Raw genomic sequence first — 20,375 nt, 5'->3', positions numbered from 1 at the left:
AACAAAGCTAATTTTTCCCCGGAAAACGACGATTTCCACAGGTGCCTCCAGATGTGAGCCGAGGTCAGTATACGACAAATGATGGTTCAAATCACCTGTCCTTTCGCTTGCAGGAACAACCAAATCAACTCCGTTACGGTGATCTGAATTCCGCTTTAACGTTGCTGGATTAGGCGGTAAGTATCGCGACGAAAAGTTCCAGAAAGCTTCGCCTCGCCAGGGTGGTAACTCAAATGGCGCCTTGGAAAATAAGCTCTCGAAGACTGGCCCAATTCGCGGTATTTGAAGGGCAGAAAGTCTGAGCATGACTCTTCATCCACTTTTGCTCGGTGCTCCACAGCCGCTCCCGCTCCCGCCCTTCCGATAGACATGCGGAGAGATGTCGTGACGACTGACAGGAGCAGGATGCACTTGCCCTTTCCGGATAAGTAAACCGGACCGAGCAAGGCTATTCGCTGCACATGCATTACAGGGCAAGACGAGGCGACCGAATGCAAGCCAGGTCCACTTGTTGATATATCTGATCGGCTGCGGCTCTCTATTAGCTACGCCGTTGCGCGGTGGTTTGGTTTCCGAATCCTTTGGATGCAAGATATTCGCGGTCTCAACTAACGGCAGCAGCGTTGAAACCTTGGCACGGCACGGCGACCGGTCGAGCAGTGGTCCACTTCCGTGTCTGCAGTGCTTCCTTTGGAGACCGTTAAGGCGGGCCGATCCGTGCAAGTTCAAAGCCGGGTGGATCTCGAATCTCGAATCTGGAAGAAATGGTGAATTCATTGAGTGGGAAAATACTATTCACTGGGAGCCGACGACTTCGTGTCATCTGGAAAAGCGCGGGGTCGAAATCAAATCCCAGGCTCATTCTTGGGGCGATAGTGAAAAAGGAGAGTTTGATAAACATGGAAAACGCTTGCTTCTTTCCGACTGTAATCACTTGGAGAAGCTGGTGCCATCAACGCTTCCGAGAGAATCGCCAGCGCTAGCGGACCGTAGATGCCAATGATCCGCATTGTAGTCGGGCAATTCGTTGCGCAACTGTTTCAAGACTGTGTTTGTTTACGTGCTCGATTCCCATTGAAAAGATGTCCCAACGCCGGTCAAGCAATTGGATGCCAGGCAATCGTGTCAAGTCTCTTGTTCCAAGCTCCGATTTTGTGTTTTTATTTGACGGGGATCCTCAAATGACTGTCCAGAAGCGTAGGCCGAGTCTTCGTCTGCAGAAGGATTTGGACGGACAAAGTTGAAATGACGTTTGTTTCCGCTGGGACGTTCTGTCAAGCTGGGGGCGCGAGGTCGTCTCTTGCCGCGGGCTCTGCCGCCAATGGCAGGCAGCTCGTACAATATGGTGCGGACAAGGTAGAGAATGAGGTCGTATACGATGAGAAAAGCCCAAGGGCCGATGGTGATGGCGCTGAGGAAGATCTGTGCGACGGTCAGTAGAGCACATGAGGGGCCTAGAGCTGAATGCGACTGGTGGGAGCTCCGGCGGCGCGGCGGGAGGCGTACGAAGAAGCGGGCCACCCAGGCCTCAAAGGCGCTGAGCTGCTCGGGCAGAATCGACAGCCAGACCATGGTGTATGAGAGGCGACTGGAGGTTGGAGGACACAATTGTCAGGAGAGGAGACGATGGGGGTTTAAACAATCAATCCATGCAGGTGGAAGGAAGGGCGGAAGGCAACCAAGGGCTGGCAGGGAAGCCACCGCAGGCCGTCGACTCGCGGTGCCGGCACAGGCATCCCTCAGGCATACCTCAGGCACACAGACCAGGCATGCCATGTTACTTTAGACTTCCCCAGCCGTGCGCAACCTCCATGCATCCAACATCCAACCCTCAACACCACGGCATGCCGTCCTCTCGTCTTGGTCCAAAATGGTCAAAAGAAGTCACCTCGCCCAGAACCCGCGCCGGCAGTGCAACGCGCCGCCAGTTTTCTCGTGCAGAAACATGGACCGCCTGGCGCTATCCGTTCCACGCCAATCAGTCAAGGGCACAGCGACCAGTCCCGTAAGGCTGAATGAGGTCCAACTGCTGCGATGACTGGACCTTGAGCGCGACCCGTGCCCCTTGAACGCCGTTGACTGCCCGGACTCAGATCGTGCCTCGCAGACCCGAATCTTCCATCAGATCGCAATTCTACTCTCCGCTGCACCATTCGAAGGACTTCGCCCACAACCGCCTTGACCTGCACCTGGAACGCATCCAACACCCCAACCGACTCCGATATCCAAGATGGCGGCCGCTATTGAGTCTGACATGAGCTTCCTCGACAGGAAGCCTGTCGGCCAAGTTCGCTTATTTCTCAACTTGCCCGACGGCTCGCACCATGTCCTCCAGAAGTTGAACTTTCCCCAAGTCATTTGCCAGGGCTCGCTGCTCAACTTTGCCTTCGAGAGCGCTGCGAACAGAACTCCTGCCGCCGACATCGATGTGCCTTCCGTCGCTGCTGGCATTGGCCTCGTCCGCTTCATCTACACCAAGAACATCGGCTGGCCCTGGTCCCAGGACGATGTGTCGCTGCTCCTGACGGCGCACGTCTTTGCCCTCGGCTACAAGGTCGACTACGAAGAGCTCTACCACGAAGCCCATGTGGCCCTGCTCCGCAAAGTCAGCTATGCAGCCGACTATCCATCGCCGCCATCCGACCTCTGCGCGACCATCCGTTTTCTCTGGACGCAGACCTGGGCCACTACGGAGTTGTCGGCCATCAAGGGAGACATTCTCCATTACTGTGTCACCGCCTTCGAGAGGCACAATCTGGGAAACAACCCAGAGTTCATCAAGCTAAGCGAGGAGCATGTCAACTTCGTCACGGATCTCTCCAAGACGAACTTCGAGCGCAAGTTCGGTAAGACCCCCTTCATGGTACCTAGTTTACCCTTACCGATCCTGACACATTCTCAGCCCAGGTTGGCATCATGCAGCTTCCTGGCCCCAATCGTAGCCCCCGTCGCCCTCTTGAAGAAGACTTCCACATCGCTTGCGCCTTCTCCGGCCACAGTGACGAGGATTCCATCGACTTCGACGACGACGGCACCGACGGAACCTTTTCTGAGGACGAGGAAGATGACTGCGAAGACTTCTGCGCCAACAACACCGTCTCCGAGGATGATGAAGGTGACGACGAGGACTTCTCCTGCGCCAACGAGGTCATTTCTGAGGGCGATGAAGAAGGAGAGGTCAAAGACTCCTCCAGCACCATTGGCGCCGTCTCTGAGGGTGGAGCTTCCGACGGCGAAGGCCTCTGCACCAACGGCACCATTTCTGAGGACGACGAAGTTTACAGCGAAGACTCTTCCTCCACCATCGATGTCATTTCTGAGGATGATGAAGGAGAAGAGGGCGAAGGCTTCTCTCGCGCCAACGACGTTATTTCTGAGAGTGGTGAAGAAGGAGAGGGCGATTGCTCCTCCAGCGACAACGGCACCGTCTCTAAGGACGAAGCGACCGACAGCGAGGACATCTCTCGCGCCAACGATGTCATTTCTGAGGGAGAAGACGACGGAGAAGATGATGAAGACGACGAAGGCGATGAGCAGCTGGCCTTCCCCTTTCATCTCCGCATGCGCCCCAAGCCAACCTCGCAGGCCGACACGGAATTCGCCACCGCTCCTACTTCGCCCACCTCTGAGGCCAGCTTCGTCGTCGTCGGCTCCTCCGTCTCGTCCACCTTCTCGGAGTCGGGCTCGGAGTCTGAATGGCAGGTGTTGTAGTACCTTCCTATCGCCACGCAGTAGGAACACTACACACTTTCCGCGCTCCTCCACACATTGCGGGCACCCTCCTGGGCCATTTCACTTAGTGGGTAGGTACACGAATGCTCCCTCTTGGCGTATGCTGGACTGACACTCCCAAGGCCTTCACATGTACTATACATTCCAAAAATTCCCCCTTTACGTCTCTACACACGTCTCTACACAATCACAAAAACCTCCCTAGAAGCTGTACGCAAGTACCTACACATGACTGCTCCTTGGCACTTCGCCGCAACATTCAACCTTGACGAATCTTGAGGGGGAGAGAGTGGGAGCCTACTAGAGCATTCAATTGGTACAAATGGAACAGCCGGGATGAGCAGGGAGCAGGACAGAGACAAAAAGTCACCTTCAAATAAACTTTTGCACCCCCAAACTTCTAGAACACTCGGCTCGTTTCACCACTGGTCTGATTGATTGCTTGACCCTTGTCTCTGTTTGAGCATGCCCAGGGGGCCTGCATGCCCGTCGCAGGGCCCTGAGCTATGACGCACCAGCGCGTCATGGCGGCTCTTGGGGTCGTTTCGGGGTCTGTGGGGTAGTGCTGGGATTACGTAGATGGGTTGGGAGGGGTACCTGGGGAGGGAGGATAGGAGAGATATGCGAGAAGGCTCTTGTCATGGCGACGCAGCCAGGGCTGGTGTGCTGTGCAATCGCGTAGTGGGTCTTGTGAGCAGAAGAAGGTTGGATCTGTGTTGACAGTCTGAGGTGTTGACAGTCTGAGCACGAGAAGCGCTCAAATGTGATTCTCTCCAACCTATCCACCTATCTGTCTACCTACATACATACTCGCTTGCTCTGCTCTCTTCTGCCACCGCTGCTGTCCTGCTCTGTAAAAAGTAGGTTGCTATGCCTGCTGACATCCAATTCCACCTCCATCCCATTGCAACCCAATCCAAAGAACCAATGTGCAATTCCCTTGCACGATGATGATGATGATGATGATGATGATGATGATGATAATGACCAAAACGACAAACAACAACGACAATGATGAGAGAGTACCGATGAAAGCCGAATCGAGAGAATAAGAAGAGAAGACGAATGAGAAAGCGCCGAACCGACAGACCCCACAGCGCCCCAGACAAGTGACGACAACAACAACGACCACAACACCCGAACGTCTCTCTTTTCCCGTTCCCAAGTCTAGGTAGATAGGACAACAGAGAAAAAAGCGTCCCAATCAATACTCCTTAACTGATCTTCCCCTTCCAACTGTTTGATCAAAAGGGGCCGTCACTGGACCGGCCGGCTCCTGGGCGTCATCCTCCCTGCTCTTCCGATGCAATCCACTCCAAAACGCTCTCGTAGCACAGGACAAACTGCCGCAGGCTCTGCACCATGCTAAGCCGCTGATGCCTAAACGTCTCCACCGTCTTCTCAATCAGGTCCACGTCGTCGCGCATGAGCCAGTGCTCGTTGTCGACTTCGTCCGTAGTCCCGACTCCGTCTCCGCCTAGTGCGAAAAAGTCTCCTGAGCCGCGGCGGCCGCTGCTATTGCTATGACTGCTCGCGCTATTTCCGTTGCTATTGCTGCCGCCTCCTTGTCCTCCTGCGGAAGACGGAGCGGCGTCGAATTGACCGTATCCTGAGAGGCTCTGCCGCTTCTTTGGCGGTGAGCGGTCGAGGTCCATTGGACTGGCATGTCGCTTCGCCCTTCGCGCTGCACGCTGCCGCTTAAGCATGTCAATGACGCTGTCAACAGTGCAAAACGTGCCTGTCCGCCCACATCCCGCGCTACAGTGGACAAGAATGGGATGTTGCGAGGGAGCGTCGGGCTCGTCCTCCGACGCATTGACAGGCTGGCACGTCTGTCTCACAACAGCGTCGGTTTGCTCGACAAGACCGAGAAGATGGGTTGGATGTGCAGGTGCGCCAAAGTCGGGCCAGGACGAGTACTGTAGCTGGGTGATTTCGCGCATGCGGGAGAATGGAAGATCGCTATTGGAGAGAGTGAATTTGCGGACAATGACGTAGGGCTTTTCAGAGTCGGATGAGTCGGTGTTTGACGAGGGCTTGTTGGTAGAGGAGGTCTCGAAGGTAAAGGGATTCTCTTCGGTCTGGGCGCGAGGGGGTTTACGTTCGGCGGGACTAACAGGCGAGTCACTCGAGGAAAATCGCCCGGTCGAGCGGCGTTCGTGATGACGCTTGATCTTTCCGAGTTCGAGGGAGGCACGGTGCTCAGCGTGAAAGTTGAGGCGAAATGGGCCGTACTGTCCGTCTTCCCAGTAGTTGTGCGCTTTGATCTGACCACCTTCCTTTTCAGCAGTCAACATGACAACTACTCGGACGTCTTGATGCCAGACGACGCTCCAGAAATCGGCAAAGGTGACCGGAATGGGACCTTGGGTTGCTATGTAGCGCTTGTTCGTCCAAGGCGGCTTGATGTGATTGGCATTGACGTAATCACAGCCCTCGGAGGACACGCCTTGCAGCTTGACCCGAGTGTGCTCGAAGGGCCAAATGTTGTTGTAGCGATTCTTGGTGCCTTTTTCGATACCCGCAATCTGGACAGCCTTGGGCTGCTCGGGTCCTGGGTCGCCATAAGTTACGCTTCCTGATAGAGCCTCCTGCATGCGCTTCTGTTCGCGCTTTTCGATTTGCAGAAACTTTTCGGAAACGCTGTGTCCCTTGTCGCTTTCCTCTGATGCTTCCCGCAACCACGCAGGTAGTTCACGCCGAGTGGCGCTATTCATCCTTTGGGGGCATGTGACTGGCATCTGACCAACACCGCCTATTAGGTCCATGTTCTGTCGGATGTTGCCGAAAAATGGATTTGCAGCGTTCTGAGTTGAAGGAAGTGGACAGCCACCAATCACTGGCGCCGGGCCGGGCATATTGTCGAGACGGAGGGCGGGTTTCCTGCTTCTTGCGATTACGCCCTTGTTGCTTGAGTCGCCCGAGAGAACAAAAGATGGGAATTTGGCAGAGAATTCGGATATGCCTCCGCGTATTATGTAGGATGCTCCAGCCCATCCTTCGTTGGTGAACTTTTTGAGCGTGTTGACGCATGACGTTGCGTCCCTGAGTTGCCTGGAATCTGCGTCATAAACAACAATGTATTTACAGCTTCTCCACTTTTCAAACTTTCTTCGCTGGCTGTCATTTTTGAAAGTTTCGGCCAATTTTTCGACAGTGAAGGAAGGGCGTTTTATGAGAGTTGTGGGAATGCAGAGGTTGAGGGCGCCACGGATCCTGGACATAGCATACTGAGTGGAGACGCGCAAGTCAAGCAATAGTATTTCCTCTTCCGATGAGTCCAAGAGGGTGATGATGTGTTGCGGCGTCACCAGAATCGGGCCGTGATCCTGATTTGAGCTTTGGTCATCAAAATTGGCGGGCAGCGTCTCCGCCCGTTGATGAGCGAAGCTGGCTGAAGATCTGGCAGCAGAAGGCCGTGGGAATGGTGGGTTCCCAGCAAACTTGGGCGTCTCGCTCGCTGCCTCAGAGCTCATATCTTCAAAGCCGGCGGGCGAGGTTCTTCGAGGCCGGCTCGGGTAGACGTTGGAATCTGACGACAAGGTGCGCTTTGGCGAACGAGGCTTCTCGGGCGTCGATATTGAATCGCTTGAATCGGCGCTCTTTGGGGAGGCAAGGCCTTGGTTGCCCTGGGTGGAAAAGGGAAACTCTAATTGGCCGGGCGAGTGCACCGAAGTGTTGGACCTATGCATGGACAGTTTGGGTCTCGGGACGCTGAACTGTGAGATGCCGCCGCCGAGGTTGAACTTCCTGGCGCTCTCCGACTGCCTCCTGAAGGAATCGAATTCTGGATTCTGATCGACGGGTATTATACGGGGCGAGGCGGCGGCAGTAGACCTCACGTCCGAGGTGGGAGGACTCCAATTCGCTCGTGCATGGTGGGCGGCGCTCGAGGAAAAGACGTCGGCGGAAGAATCGATCGAGAGGCCAAAGTAGTTTGGGCTGGGGGTGCGGGCGTCTTGCGCGGCAGGCGAACGGGCGTCATTACGGAGGGACGGCGGTAGCGGTTGGCCGACCGACGCTGGCGTCTTGACGGAAGGGTGTCGCGATGGGGTTGGTCGCTGCTGACGGGATTGGGAATGGGGGTGGTGGTCAAAGGCACGGGTGGCGTGCGGCGATGCAGTGGTCATGATGTCGGTCTTTTGTTTGCCAGGGACAGCGGCGCGGATGAGATGGGGGGAAGCGCAAGAGGTTGGCGATCAAAGGCGGGCGAGGAGCATATCGAAAGGGAGGGTGGAAGTGGATGAAGATGGACGAGATGGAGCGGTTGACAAGCAACGGTCAGGTCGTTGGAGGATGAAGCGACTTTAGGACGACTGCAGCGGGCTGGGCTGGGGGACACGGACTGGAGTAATGGGAAGTGGAGGGTGGGTCTCGCCTACCAATGGCGACTACGTCATAAGCCTACTCGCCCCGGGCACTCAGGGTTTCGTAGTCAGCCGAAGTCGTCATGTCACGCTTCCTGCTGTCCCAGGGCCTCACCCACGGCACGCTCATCACACATCACCCTGGACAGCCAGCAAGCACGAGCACGCGCGATGCGCCTTTGACACCTCGACGTTGCACTGACGATGAATACACGATGGTCGGGGTGGTGGTGGCCAGGGCATTAGTCAGAGGGGCGGCAGGCGGTGGTGATGTCTTTGACGAGCGGTCTCTGGGGTCTAGACTGGGCGCTATCGGCCCTTTTGGCATGCATGATGGTGAGCAGTTGGTTGCAGGAACGGGCGAACAGCTCCCTGCACCACACCAAGAGCCTGAGTCTCCATTATGACGGGACGATGGAGGACGGAGGTGGTGTGCTGGCCATCGGCATCTGCCCAGCTCTCAATTCCGGGCCCGGCCGGGGGGGTTGAACTGCCGCACGTGATCCCTGCGCAGCCTCAGCCTCAGCCTCAGCCTCGCCGGCTCTTTTTGCGAGTGGCGCAGCTGTGGCTGGAGCCACTCGGTTCGGCTTGCGAGTAATCATCCCTCTCGTCTCGCCTAGGTGTGCCAGCACCCGGACCCATCGTGACCTTTTTTCTTGCTCCACCTCACCACGCCCACCTCAGCACCAACCAACGCCAAACCGCCGCCCGGGCCTCCACTGGACTCCGCTCAGACACGCCATTCTGGATACCCGAGCGGCGAGTCTGCCTCGCTCCGCTCACCATCACATCCTGAGGACCCTGTCGTCTTCGGCGTGACGGGAGCTGAGCTGTCCAGCCACCCACGTGCCCGCCCTCTCCTCCGTGAGGTGTGCTCCAAGCCTACAACAGTTCGAGATTCAAGCTTTGCCCAGCTCGGCCAGCTCCTGGCCATCTCTTCCGTTCGCAGCCCCATCTCCATCGCTCTTGAGCAACCCGGGCCTATTTCGATCTACAACGTGCATCCGAGCGTTCAAGGCCCACTCCCTCCAAAGGAGGCGCGTTTTACGCGTTTGGCCCACGCTGTTCCCAAGACCGTAAGTTTCCGTGCCATCACTCGCACTCCGCCGCAGCCATTGCAACGCTACTGCTTCTTGCTTTTGCCAAGTGCTACATGACGCACCTGGGAAATCATTTACGCGCCTCTTCTTTCATCATCTCTCTGAGACTCTTTCTCCCTCACGCTCGTCCGAGACACCACAGCTGACTGAACATGCGCCCAGCCTGAGGCTTTCTTTTTGTCTTCACATCTGCCAAACGCCACACGGCTTGCTGGATCCGTTCTCCGTGATTCAAACATCTGGTCCTCTTCGCCCTTGCTAGTCTGCCTCCACTAGGTCTAGCGCTCCACAAGACACCATGCTGCTCCAGCTGCCGTCCGAGCTCCTCTTGGACATTCTTGGTTTCCTCGACCCGGCAAGCTTTTACCAATGCCTACTAGCCTGCAAGACCATCTTGTCTCATGTTCGAGGCTCCAAAAAGCTTCTGAGACAACAAATCGACAATGTGCCTGGCGCCAAAGGCTGGGAGCTTGCCGGTATTCTGTCAATGATGTCGGCAAGCGATCTCTTTGCAATCTTCACTGATCGCACAAGAAACAATCTCCTTCATGCACCCGCCGACCTGACGCACTTCAAGCTTCCCCTCAAAAGTTTCAAGTTTGGTGCCTTCGGCAGGTGCTCCTGCTTCCCATACCCCCATTTATACATGGCTCTGGTCAACTCCAAATCCGGAGCTATCGGCATTCATCGCATGGAGAAGGGGGGCAAATCCACTCTGAAATGCATCGTCTCTCCTCACCACCTCCACCTGGGTCGCAGCGATGAAATACAATTCACAGTGCTCAAATGCGCCTTTGCCGAAGCTGAGAGTACCGCCCCTGACAAACTTGCCGTTTTATACAGCTACCGCTTGCCAGGAACCAGCACGGGAGCATTCGTGAAACAGGCCCAGCAACAATCCAAACTTTTCACAAAACTTGTCGTCTGGCGTCTCTGGGACCCCACCGGTGTAGTGGCTGACTCTGTAGACGACATCTATGTCGGTGACGGCCGAGAGCCTGCGGCACTTGGTGTGAGCCCTGAAGGCAATCCCTTTGTGGCGTTTAGTTCGCCAGAGCGCGCCCTTGGTTTATCGCCCTGGGACGGCTGGGACCTTCCTACGTGGGAAGCTGAACAATGTTCGGCTGTTTACAGAGGCATGATTTCCGTCCAGGCAATGTGGACTGCCTAGCACTAACTTTCGAGACAGATCCCATGGATCCAAACAGCATCGTTGCAAGAACCGGCAGAGACGAGGGGTTGTTGACGCCATCGGAGATAGTCGTCAAGGGAAACAGAGCCCTTTTCTCTTTCCCACTCGCTCCGACTCCACAATGGGAATTGGACGACTATTTGCGCTCCAACACTCTAATATCAAACTTTGATAGCTTTGAAGGATTGGCAAGAGTAGGCATCACCAGACGCGGTTTCGGCGGTCTCATACTCGCCGACCGCCATCGATGCGATCGTAAAGCGAATCCGTTACACGTGAACGAGGTAAGTTGGGTACTATCTAGTGGTCTTTGCACAGTCTTACACATTTGTCAGGCTCTTCAGCTGCACTTTCAGTCGCATGGAGAATATGCAGGCGCCTACATAATCAAAGCAGTGGATATCTCGGACGAATGCAATCCATACGACGAGAGGCTCAGGTATCCGAACGTGCAGAGCAAGATAGTCGCCCAACTTGATGGTCTCGACATGTCAGCTTCCCGCGCATCTTCCCTTGGGCTTATCCTCGCCATTTCGGTCGACGGCACGCACATCGCTGTCGCCTCGTGGGATGGTGTTCAAGTCTGGACCATCAACCCACTGGCATTCTTCATGGATGTAAAGAGATGCATCGGAGTCGAAAATGCAAATGTGGCCGCGTGCAGGCGGCTGCGGAAGACCGGTACGCGTGCGCGTGGCGCAGATAGCGACAGTTCGATGGACCCGACAGATAGCGATGAGTATACGCTTGATCCAGAGTCCTCAGAGTCCGACGACATGTCGATCTCCACGGATTCGACGGATTCGACAGGACCGAGACCACCGTCAAGGAACTCGACGGATACATCGGACTCGTCAGACGATGATGACGATTCGCTGTCTTCTTCGTCAATAGGCGACCCCAACGAGTGTGACTGGCTGCGTCGCTGCGGCTGGGACTACTACTCTTGCGGCGGACGCAAGCAACTCACCGACGATGAGCACAACATATTTGCGCCCTTTGACGAAATAGTCAAGATCCAGCCCGTCAGTCTTCCGCGCTGCGGTGTCGTACATTCGCTCAAGTTCGCCGAAGAAGACGTCCTCTGGGGATGGACAGACCGTGGGCCCGTCTGCTGGCGACTCGGTCAAGAAATTTCTGGTCGCAAGCGCACAAAGTTCATGAGCTTCTCCAACAGATATGTCACGAGCTGCACCGATTTCTCCAGCACATACTCCAACACGTCCTCCATCCCGCATTGAGAACTTGCCCTGGTTGGCTTCACAAAAATCTTCTCTCTTCTCTATTTCGTTTTCCACGTGCGACTCGTCACGGGTAATTCATATCCCCCCTTGTTCTTCACCAAACCCCCCTTTCCACCGCTACCTCGGCAGAGCCAAGGCGCGGATAAATCGCATTTCTCTCCTCATGACCCAGAAACGGTACCTGGGATGGCGCAAAAGGTTACAGGATATCACCATGAGACCAAGAGACATCTTGAAGTAAGAAAGGCATGAAAGCGACGGCGTTCCAAAACTGGCGTCAAAAAGGATTGATGTCCGTCTTCTTTTCAAGTTTTCCCCATCTCCCTTGCTTATAAATTCCCCCCGTCCCCCTCTTCCTCCTCTCACTGCACAGCGTCAGTAGATTGGTGAAGTGTATAGTTGATGATATTTGCTGGCCGTCTGCGCCAGTTTCTCACGCACAAGAATTGTCTCTGTCTGTTTGTTCATGGCGAGAGTGGCTCTCATTGATATTCGCATTGTGGTTGGATTACGAAACACATGTACAAGGTAGAAAGAACGAAGCCTATGTAGTCCGTCACTCACGGCACACCGCCAGCCATCAACCATAAAATCTGCCCACAAAGCCACAGCGTCCTAGCCCAGACAACCCAGCATCCACCCGGCCAGTCAACACCACACCCACACGGCGGCCATGCATCATGTAACGCATGCAAGCAAGTCATCAGGCCCACCGCGCGTCTGCAGCGCGCCTGGTCAATCAAGCGCCACCGACGCTCTGCGTTGAGGGATGGTGTCGATTGGTTGAGGGCGGCACGGGCAGGGACGAGGTTGGGGCGGGCGGCGGGCGGAGTTGCGCGGAAGAGGATGGGATCAGGGTAGCTGGGGGTGGTGAGGGTGGTGTGGAGGGATGGAGGGAGGGACTGGGATGGTGGATGGGAGACAGGGAGGAGACCGTGGGGGTGGAGAGGGTGTTGGATAAAGAGATTTCAACGTTCGGAGATATCCACAACTTTGGACGATGGGCGATGAGTGGGTTGGTAACTTGCAGTATTATTTCTATGGATGCGACGTCTCTACCCATACAACTACGGGTGTCTACTCCCCCACGTCTTCGTCTCCGCCGGCCACGGCATGCCCAAAAGATACTGCCATCATCGTCGCGCCAGACAGAATCATCATGCCCCCGCGACTCCGACGGCAGTGTTGCCTTTGCTTGCTGCGCCTGCGACGTCTCGTCTTCCGCCGCCTCGTCGCTCACTTCCATAGCTTGGACAAACTCATCTGCTTGTCGTCGTGCTTGTTCAGAATCTTGGCCGTTGCGAGGTCGAAGTCTTCCTGCGTGACGTGCACGCGCCTTTCTCTCAGCGCGAACATGCCGGCCTCTGTGCACACACCCTTGAGCTCGGCACCGGAGCAGCCGTTCATCTTCTCCGCAATCTTGGTCAGGTTGATGCCGCGCGTGAGGTTCATCTTGCGCGAGTGGATGCGCAGAATGTCGGCGCGAGCCTCGATGGTTGGCGGGGGGAACTCGATCTTGCGGTCGATGCGGCCGGGACGAAGGAGAGCCGGGTCGAGGATATCGAGGCGGTTGGTGGCCATGATGATTTTGATGTTCTTGGTCGGCTCGAAGCCGTCGAGTTGGTTCAGGAGTTCCAGCATGGTGCGCTGCACTTCCGAGTCACCGCCCGACGAGCCCTCAACACGGCTGCTGCCGATGCTGTCGATTTCATCCATGAAGATGATGGACGGGGCGTGCTCGCGAGCCATGACGAATAGCTCGCGCACCATGCGAGAGCCTTCTCCGATGTATTTTTGTACGAGTTCGGAGCCCGAGACGCGGATAAACTTGCAGTCTGTGTGATGCGCCACAGCTCGCGCGAGCAGCGTCTTTCCCGTTCCCGGCGGACCGTAGAGCAGCACGCCCTTGGGTTGTGCGATTCCCAGGGATTCAAAAAGCTCGGGGTGCTTCAGACCAAGTTCGATGACTTCCTTGATTTCCTTGATTTGCTGGTCGAGACCTCCAATCATGTCGTACGTGCTGTCCGGCACCTTTTCGACCATCATGAGCGAGACGAGCGGGTCGACCGAGGATGGCAGCATCTTCTCGAGCTTGTAGGAGTCGCTGAGGAGGGTGACGCGTTTGCCGGGGGTCAGCTTGGATATGTCGACATTGTCAAAGACGTCGACGACTGGGGCGGCCAAGTCAGCATCGCGTTTTGCATTGGAGCTTGTTGTTGAGGCCTACCGTATTTGCCCTCGGGATGCACCTTGACCAAAACCTTTTTCGTGCTCATGACCTTGACGACCTCGCCCACGTACGAGCCAGGCTGCTGCAGCAGGCCCAGCTCCTCGCGCAGTAACCGCACGCGCGAGTTGTAGTCGTTTCGCTGTGCCTCCAGACGACGCAGGACAGCCTGGCCCTTGATGATCTCGAGCTTCATGCTCTCGATCTTGTTGTGGAAGAAGGTGTCGAGCGCCATGGTGGTGGCGGCGTCCGGAGACGGGGTGGGTGCAGCAAAGGCGGTGGGGTTAGAGTTGAGGATGGACGGATGGCCGTGGAGATGGCGACAGACGACTCAGCCGGGGGGGTTGGATGCGGCGCAGGGTAGGGCAGGCGATGATTTGAATGTGTTGCGGGTGGTGTTGGAGCTCAGAGTTACTGCAGGTAAGCTCCAGGCCAGCCAGCGGGCACGGAGATTCGCCGAGCGGGCCAGCCATGCACCGCAGCAGGGATGGCGGCCAGCTGCCAAATGGCGTTGCCGCCAGTCGCCGCGCACCACCACGACGGGCAGAGGCCAGGACAATATTCGAATCTACATGACGCCAGAGGGACACGGCACGTGAAGCTACTGGCGCGTCAAGGCACTCTGTGGGCTGTGGGCACACAGGACGGCAAGGTCCAGTCAGGTAGCGGTCATCTGCCGGCCACCAGCAAACTTGGAATATCATATCAGTCAGGACCGTGGCCCCTTCGAATGACTTGCCGCCGCAGCAGAGCATGCCATTTATTCCATCGTCTTACCGCTCCCCGCCTCATTTATTAGGCCCAAGCACGGCCCAGCCTCAGCCTGCATTCCGTCCGTCTTAAGCCTGCGCACTGCACAGCTTGCCTGCATTCCTCGAGAACTCGACCTGTCGATCTCCATCATGGCTGACGGCGCCGACAAGGGCGGAACTGGGCGACGCGACGACTCTTCCGACGCTCCAAGGCGTGCATCTTCGGTCGCGGACGATGTCAACAGCAGCGCCCGCCCCGGTGCTCCTTCTAGAAGGACCCAGCATAGCTCCGGTCCAGCTCCAGCTCCAAGTAGCGCCGCTGGTACGGTCCAATAACCTCTCCCCAGACATGTATCATACCGTCAAAGGCACGCAGGCTAACGCGCCCTCGCTGGCCTCTGCAGGTTCGTCGACCGGCTCAAGGCAACCTGCTCAATCCCAAGCCGCTTCCGACCAGCCGGCCAGCTCCAAATCGCAAAAGAAGCCCGCCATGGGACGTCGCACAACCTCGACCACGCGCTTGCACCGAGGCCAAGGCTTTTCGGTCGACGACGCCGAGGATGAAGTCGACGAGGTGCTCCTCCAGCAGCAGAAGCAGGCCAAGATGTCGACCGGCTCACTGCGTCGCGTGCCCTCGACCCTTCGCCGCCGGCAAGCTCACCACCCAACTCTCGCCAAAGTGGATTCTACCGAAGACGAGCAAGAGATAATGGCCGCCAATGCTCCTGCGCCCACAGAGCCACAACCTGGCTCGTCCGGAGAGGATACGGTCCGAGGTGAAGAGGAAGAGGAAGAACAACTGGATTCTGGCGGAGGTAGCGAGGATGTCGACGAGGAAGACGATGCCGACCTTAGCGACGCCGAGAGCTTCACGTTGCGAGACCGCCAGGAGGCCATCAATGAAACCCATCCGTTCGGTATCAGGATTTGGAAGCCAGCGTTGTACAAGAAAAGCAGATCGGTGCAAAAGACGGCCGAGGGTGACATTCACTCTACTCCTGGTGGCTTTGTCAGTCCTTGGCTCATTTTCTTCAACCTGCTCTGGGCTCTCATATTCGGCTGGTGGTTGTCGGCTCTCTCAGCCATTGGCGCGCTGATATGTTTCTTGGTTGGTTTCACAGACGGCGCTGTGGCGTATGGCAAAGTGTTCTGGGGCCTCGCTTGGTACTTGCTGTATCCCTTTGGCAAGTACGTCAAGCTTCTCCAGGACGAGGCCTACTTGGAAGAAGACGAGGGCGAAGGCCGGAGCATCAGTGAGTACGAACAATGGCAGAGCGGTGACATTGAAGAAGGTCGCCTCTTCTTTGGTCCCTCCAACAACAAATCGCTCGTTGGCCGCCGTCGCAACAGTGTGGACTCGGCCGACGAGACACAAAGCCTCCTGGGAAGACCGACGCGAGGAAGTGGATCGGATTCGGGCCCTGGAACGACCAAGCGGAGGTTGTTTGGAAGAGGCAAGTGGAACTTGGGAAGAGTCATCTTCTTCATCATGTTTTACGGTTTGCTCACCCCACTCTTGCTTCTCGTCTCCGGAATCTGCTGGCTGCTTGTGTTCAGCATCCCCATGGGCCGCGTTACTTATCTGCTTTTCGACCATCTCCGCCGCCATCCCCTGGCCCTCTCGTTCCACTCTGACAGCAAAGAAATCCGTCGGCCTGGAGAACCCGTCTCTTCTGTCTTGTTGTGTACCTACAGGGCAGTAGGCATCAAATACTGGAAGTACACCATCGATGGCACAAACATCTTCCTCATCAACTTACTGGGTGTGGTTGCTTTTGTCATTTTCGACTACTTTGTCCTCGACCAGGCCCTAGGTCTTAAAATTCCGTTGACCGACAAGTTCTTGATCTTCGCGCTTGCCCTATTCTCCATCATTCCTCTGGCTTACTTCATCGGCCAAGCTGTCGCGTCCATTTCTGCGCAGTCTTCCATGGGACTCGGTGCGACCATTAATGCTTTCTTCTCCACCGTCGTCGAGGTGTTCCTTTACTGTGTCGCGTTGAACGAGGGCAAGGCCCAACTCGTCGAGGGAAGTATCATTGGCAGCATCCATGCTGGTATACTCTTCCTTCCTGGACTTTCCATGTGTTTTGGTGCGCTTAAGAGGAAGACGCAGCGCTTCAACGTCAAGTCTGCAGGTGTGACGTCAACCATGCTTTTGTTTGCCGTGATCGGCGCGTTTGGACCCACTCTCTTCTACCAAATATACGGAAGCGTAAGTGACATCCCTTTGGTAACTCACTGGCACGAGCTTACAATAGTGTTTAGCATGAACTGAACTGCCATGGCTGTAGTTCTGGCGAACCTAGTGCTGGCCAACCCTCTGGGAGTATGCGAGACTGCCGACGCTGCTACTTTTCCCAATCGCCCACCATTCACGATAAATTTTTCGTCAAAGCTGTCCGTCCGTTCACATGGTTTGCTGCTGTGATGCTGTTCCTTTCATACGTCATTGGTCTTCTCTTCACCCTGAGGACGCATGCAGCCGTCATCTGGAGCAGTGAATTGGATGAAAAGAAACCGGAAAAAGTAGACATGACGGCAAGCCAACTGAGTACAAGCGGGCATCTTGGACACCACCCGGCGCACACGCCTGCCGGAGACCATGTACCAAACTACGGCACGATTCCTCGGAGTGACATTAGAGAATCCGCTCTTTACAAGCGCATCCTTGGGCAATCTCTAAAGCAAGCTGGCCTCTCTCCGTCTGGGGTTGACGCGAACCTGGATAAACACATCTCCTCCCAAAGCACCAATCAGAATACTGGCTCCAACACTCCGCATCTGGCACCACCGCACGAGGGTGATGAGCACGCAGATGACAGGAGCGGGCGCAATTTGTTGCAAGGCATGTCTGACGAAGACAATCATAACCTCGTGCGTCAGGTCGCTGAGATGGCCGCCACTGCTGCGACTGTAGCAGCTCGTGATGTGGCAAAGCATCCCAAGAAGTCGCACACCGCAACTTCCAGTGCTCGCCACGTCGAGCGGCCACCAGTCAACAAGGGCATGGCCATCGGTGAAGATGAAGAGGCCCAAGAAGGGCACGCCGAGGGTGGCGGTCATGATGCACCCAACTGGAGCCGTACGAAATCTGCTGTCATTCTTCTCACGGCTACAGTCGCCTACGCCATCATCGCCGAGATCTTGGTCGGCACTGTGGATGCCGTCTTGGAGAACAGTGACATTGATCAAAAGTTCCTTGGTATCACGCTTTTTGCACTCGTACCGAACACTACTGAATTCCTGGTGAGCATTCAAACTTTCATGGATTGAATCGCGCTAACTCTTGCAGAACGCCATATCCTTCGCCATGAATGGCAACATTGCATTGTCAATGGAAATCGGTTCAGCCTACGCCCTTCAGGTCTGCCTGCTCCAGATTCCAGCTCTCGTTTTGTTCAGTGCCATTCATGGCCAATATGTGGATTCCAGCAGAATGGCCGACCATACGTTCTGTAAGTCATTCAGGTTTTGCGCGGGGTCTTCTTTAGCTAATGAATGCAGCTCTCATCTTCCCTCAGTGGGACATGGTCACAGTGATTCTCTGTGTCTTCCTCCTGTCATACATGTACGGAGAAGGCAAGAGCAACTACTTCAAGGGCTCCATTCTTATTCTCTCATACCTGGTCGTCGTTCTCGGATTCTACCTCTCTGGCTATAACACCATGGACATGATGGGCGTCGACCGGTTCGACACCCTCGCCATTGGCAAAGAGTTTAGCCAACAGTTTCATACCGTCGGAAGGAGTACCAAGGGCAAGGCTTTTTGAGTTGGTCCGATAGACTTTAGGATGGGATACAGGTTTGCGGGCAGTTTGTACAGGTATAGGTTAGTTTGAACGTGAGATGGATACGGCCGTCATAATTCGGAGGCATAGCGTTCGGCGTTGGTATTACAAAGATGGAATCCCCTGGGACTATTCACCGATGATTGCTACTCTATGTGTGCTGCGACTTTGAACAGGGACGGGCTGCGGAGAATGTCTGGGACCAGGGCCGTGCCTAGCCGAACGCGGGGAGACGTATCCGTGCTACCCTGGCAGCAACAGCGGCACTGAAGATCGCTGCAATCCGCACGAGCCACTAGCTCGACGCGTCTTCCCTTTTTTTCGCGTCTGCCACATCCATCCCCCCGCACAAACGTCCCCCACCACCGCACTTACCGTCATCAATCGACCAGCCATGGAAGTCGACCAGGCCCCATACAACAACACTCATCGCGCGTTCCTTCAGGCCTTCATGGCTCGCTCGACCATGACTCTTGAGGATGCAAAACGCGTGCTTGCGGCCATCTTTACAGCACGAGACGGTATATTAGTTTTTTGGTCCTTTGCCGTTCAGACACCCTCGCTGAGCCCTTTTTCTAGAGGACCGCCCAACTCTCGCCGCAGATATTACTGAAGCCGATGTCACGAGCTACATTTCATCCATCAACGTCGAACTCTCGCCGCTCGATTTCGAAATCCGCAGCGCCCGCACTCAAACGGCAGATCGGACGTGGATATGGGCCATCGTCAACACCACATCCGACCCGCTTACGCAAGTGGCCACCACCCGCAGTGCCGACGAAATCGCATTCGTGAAGCGTGTCCTCGACGCAATGTTCGAGACCCACAATACGCCGCGCGCCGAAATCATGGCCATCACGGTCACGCAAGCCCTGCAGCTGCACAAGGCGCCTCGCAGCAACAACCATGAGACACAACAAGACGACACTCCCGCTCCTGCACGCTCCACCCTGAGCATGAACGATGCTCAAAAGTGCATTGAGAACCTCATCGAGGAGGGCTGGTTCGAGAAGAGCCGCAAAGGCTACCTCTCTCTGTCGCCCCGCGCTCTCATGGAGCTGCGTGGCTGGCTCGTGGACATGTACAACGAATCGCCGGATGAGGATGATACTGAGGCCGAAGCGACAGCACGTATCCGTGTCAAGAGCTGCGAGGCATGCCGCGAGATTGTTACTGTCGGCCAGCGCTGTTCCAACCGCGCTTGTAGATGCAGGCTGCATGATGCCTGTGTTCGACAATTTTTCAGGGGACAAGGGGGAGCCGACAAGAAGTGCCCAGTTTGCAAGCAGGAGTGGACGGAGCAAACTTTCGTGGGCGAAAGGGCAGCACGGCCAGCATCTAGACCGAGCGGCGCGTCAGCTGCTTCGAGGCGTAGCATGATGGGAGGCGACAGCGACGAAGACAGCGATTGAGCATGGATCAGGCTCTTCGCCGGATTACGACCACAATGCTTCAACGATCCAGGCTGATATCAGTGTGGATCGAAGGGTCAGCCTGGGTCCCAGGACCGCCGAATCTTTTCGCGCCTTCGCAATAGCATCACAGCTGGACCACTTGCTAGCCCGAATTGCCTGCACTGGACTAACCACGACCACGTACCACTCGCGATCCTCTGTCCACGAAACACTGGCTACACTGTCGGGCATGGAAGCCTGGCAGACAAACTCTGAGCAAATGGTGTGGTATGTTGGGCTTGTCCTCACTGATTAGCCGCGGGACATCGCCCTGTCCGTCTGCCTTGTGCGAGTCTACAATCGACGAGAGAGTACACCTGGATGGCCGGGTCGTCGGTGCCGGAGTGAAGCGCACAGGAAGAGAGGTTAGGATTTGCATAGGAGGAAGACATGTGCAGGAGAGAGGGATCATCGGAAAGACTAATATGTATTGCCAGATGGCGAATGAGGGATGACGGACGAAGCACTTGTCATACTTGGCTATTTTCAAAGGGCTTTCATTGAAGGAGTACTTTG

General features: G+C 55.9%; 7 protein-coding genes across 7 annotated transcripts; 4 read left to right on the top strand and 3 right to left on the bottom strand.

Annotated features, from left to right (window-relative positions):
- Positions 1-951: 951 nt before the first annotated feature.
- On the bottom strand, positions 952-1,721 carry J3D65DRAFT_336139 (uncharacterized protein). Its single transcript, XM_066795448.1, has one exon. It carries the CDS (start codon positions 1,570-1,572, stop codon positions 1,126-1,128), a length of 447 nt encoding a protein of 148 aa, XP_066656287.1. The 5' UTR covers positions 1,573-1,721; the 3' UTR covers positions 952-1,125.
- Positions 1,722-2,371: 650 nt separating this feature from the next.
- Positions 2,372-2,872, top strand: J3D65DRAFT_540095 (uncharacterized protein; the record flags this gene model as incomplete). The annotated part of the gene is made up of 1 exon (XM_066796719.1): positions 2,372-2,872. A coding segment is annotated over one exon (501 nt), but the record flags the coding sequence as incomplete, so codon positions are not given.
- A 2,158-nt stretch (positions 2,873-5,030) lies between these two features.
- Positions 5,031-8,068, bottom strand: J3D65DRAFT_570329 (tyrosine-protein phosphatase-like protein non-receptor; the record flags this gene model as incomplete). The annotated part of the gene is made up of 3 exons (XM_066797627.1): positions 5,861-8,068; positions 5,393-5,806; positions 5,031-5,224 (listed from the first exon to the last, which is right to left on the bottom strand). Coding segments are annotated over exons 1-3 (2,610 nt in total), but the record flags the coding sequence as incomplete, so codon positions are not given.
- Positions 8,069-9,497: 1,429 nt separating this feature from the next.
- Positions 9,498-11,632, top strand: J3D65DRAFT_602599 (uncharacterized protein; the record flags this gene model as incomplete). The annotated part of the gene is made up of 3 exons (XM_066798132.1): positions 9,498-10,317; positions 10,353-10,675; positions 10,727-11,632. The coding sequence occupies 3 exons, from the start codon at positions 9,498-9,500 to the stop codon at positions 11,630-11,632; spliced, it is 2,049 nt and encodes a 682-aa protein (XP_066656284.1).
- Positions 11,633-12,647: 1,015 nt separating this feature from the next.
- J3D65DRAFT_676636 (P-loop containing nucleoside triphosphate hydrolase protein) lies at positions 12,648-14,313 on the bottom strand. The gene is made up of 2 exons (XM_066803617.1): positions 13,863-14,313; positions 12,648-13,806 (listed from the first exon to the last, which is right to left on the bottom strand). The coding sequence occupies exons 1-2, from the start codon at positions 14,095-14,097 to the stop codon at positions 12,872-12,874; spliced, it is 1,170 nt and encodes a 389-aa protein (XP_066656283.1). The 5' UTR covers positions 14,098-14,313; the 3' UTR covers positions 12,648-12,871.
- A 649-nt stretch (positions 14,314-14,962) lies between these two features.
- Positions 14,963-18,546, top strand: J3D65DRAFT_622520 (calcium permease family membrane transporter-like protein; the record flags this gene model as incomplete). Its single annotated transcript, XM_066800080.1, has 4 exons — positions 14,963-16,829; positions 16,883-17,863; positions 17,910-18,072; positions 18,122-18,546. Coding segments are annotated over 4 exons (3,277 nt in total), but the record flags the coding sequence as incomplete, so codon positions are not given.
- A 253-nt stretch (positions 18,547-18,799) lies between these two features.
- On the top strand, positions 18,800-19,817 carry J3D65DRAFT_602596 (Nse1 non-SMC component of SMC5-6 complex-domain-containing protein; the record flags this gene model as incomplete). The annotated part of the gene is made up of 2 exons (XM_066798131.1): positions 18,800-18,926; positions 18,985-19,817. The coding sequence occupies 2 exons, from the start codon at positions 18,800-18,802 to the stop codon at positions 19,815-19,817; spliced, it is 960 nt and encodes a 319-aa protein (XP_066656281.1).
- Positions 19,818-20,375: the final 558 nt, after the last annotated feature.

This window comes from Phyllosticta citribraziliensis, assembly GCF_038025025.1.
Source record: "Phyllosticta citribraziliensis strain CPC 17464 chromosome Unknown J3D65scaffold_5, whole genome shotgun sequence".
NCBI classification, from domain to species: Eukaryota; Fungi; Ascomycota; class Dothideomycetes; order Botryosphaeriales; family Phyllostictaceae; genus Phyllosticta; species Phyllosticta citribraziliensis.
Note: the sequence above shows the minus strand (reverse complement) of the source record. Positions and strands in the feature narration are given on the sequence as shown.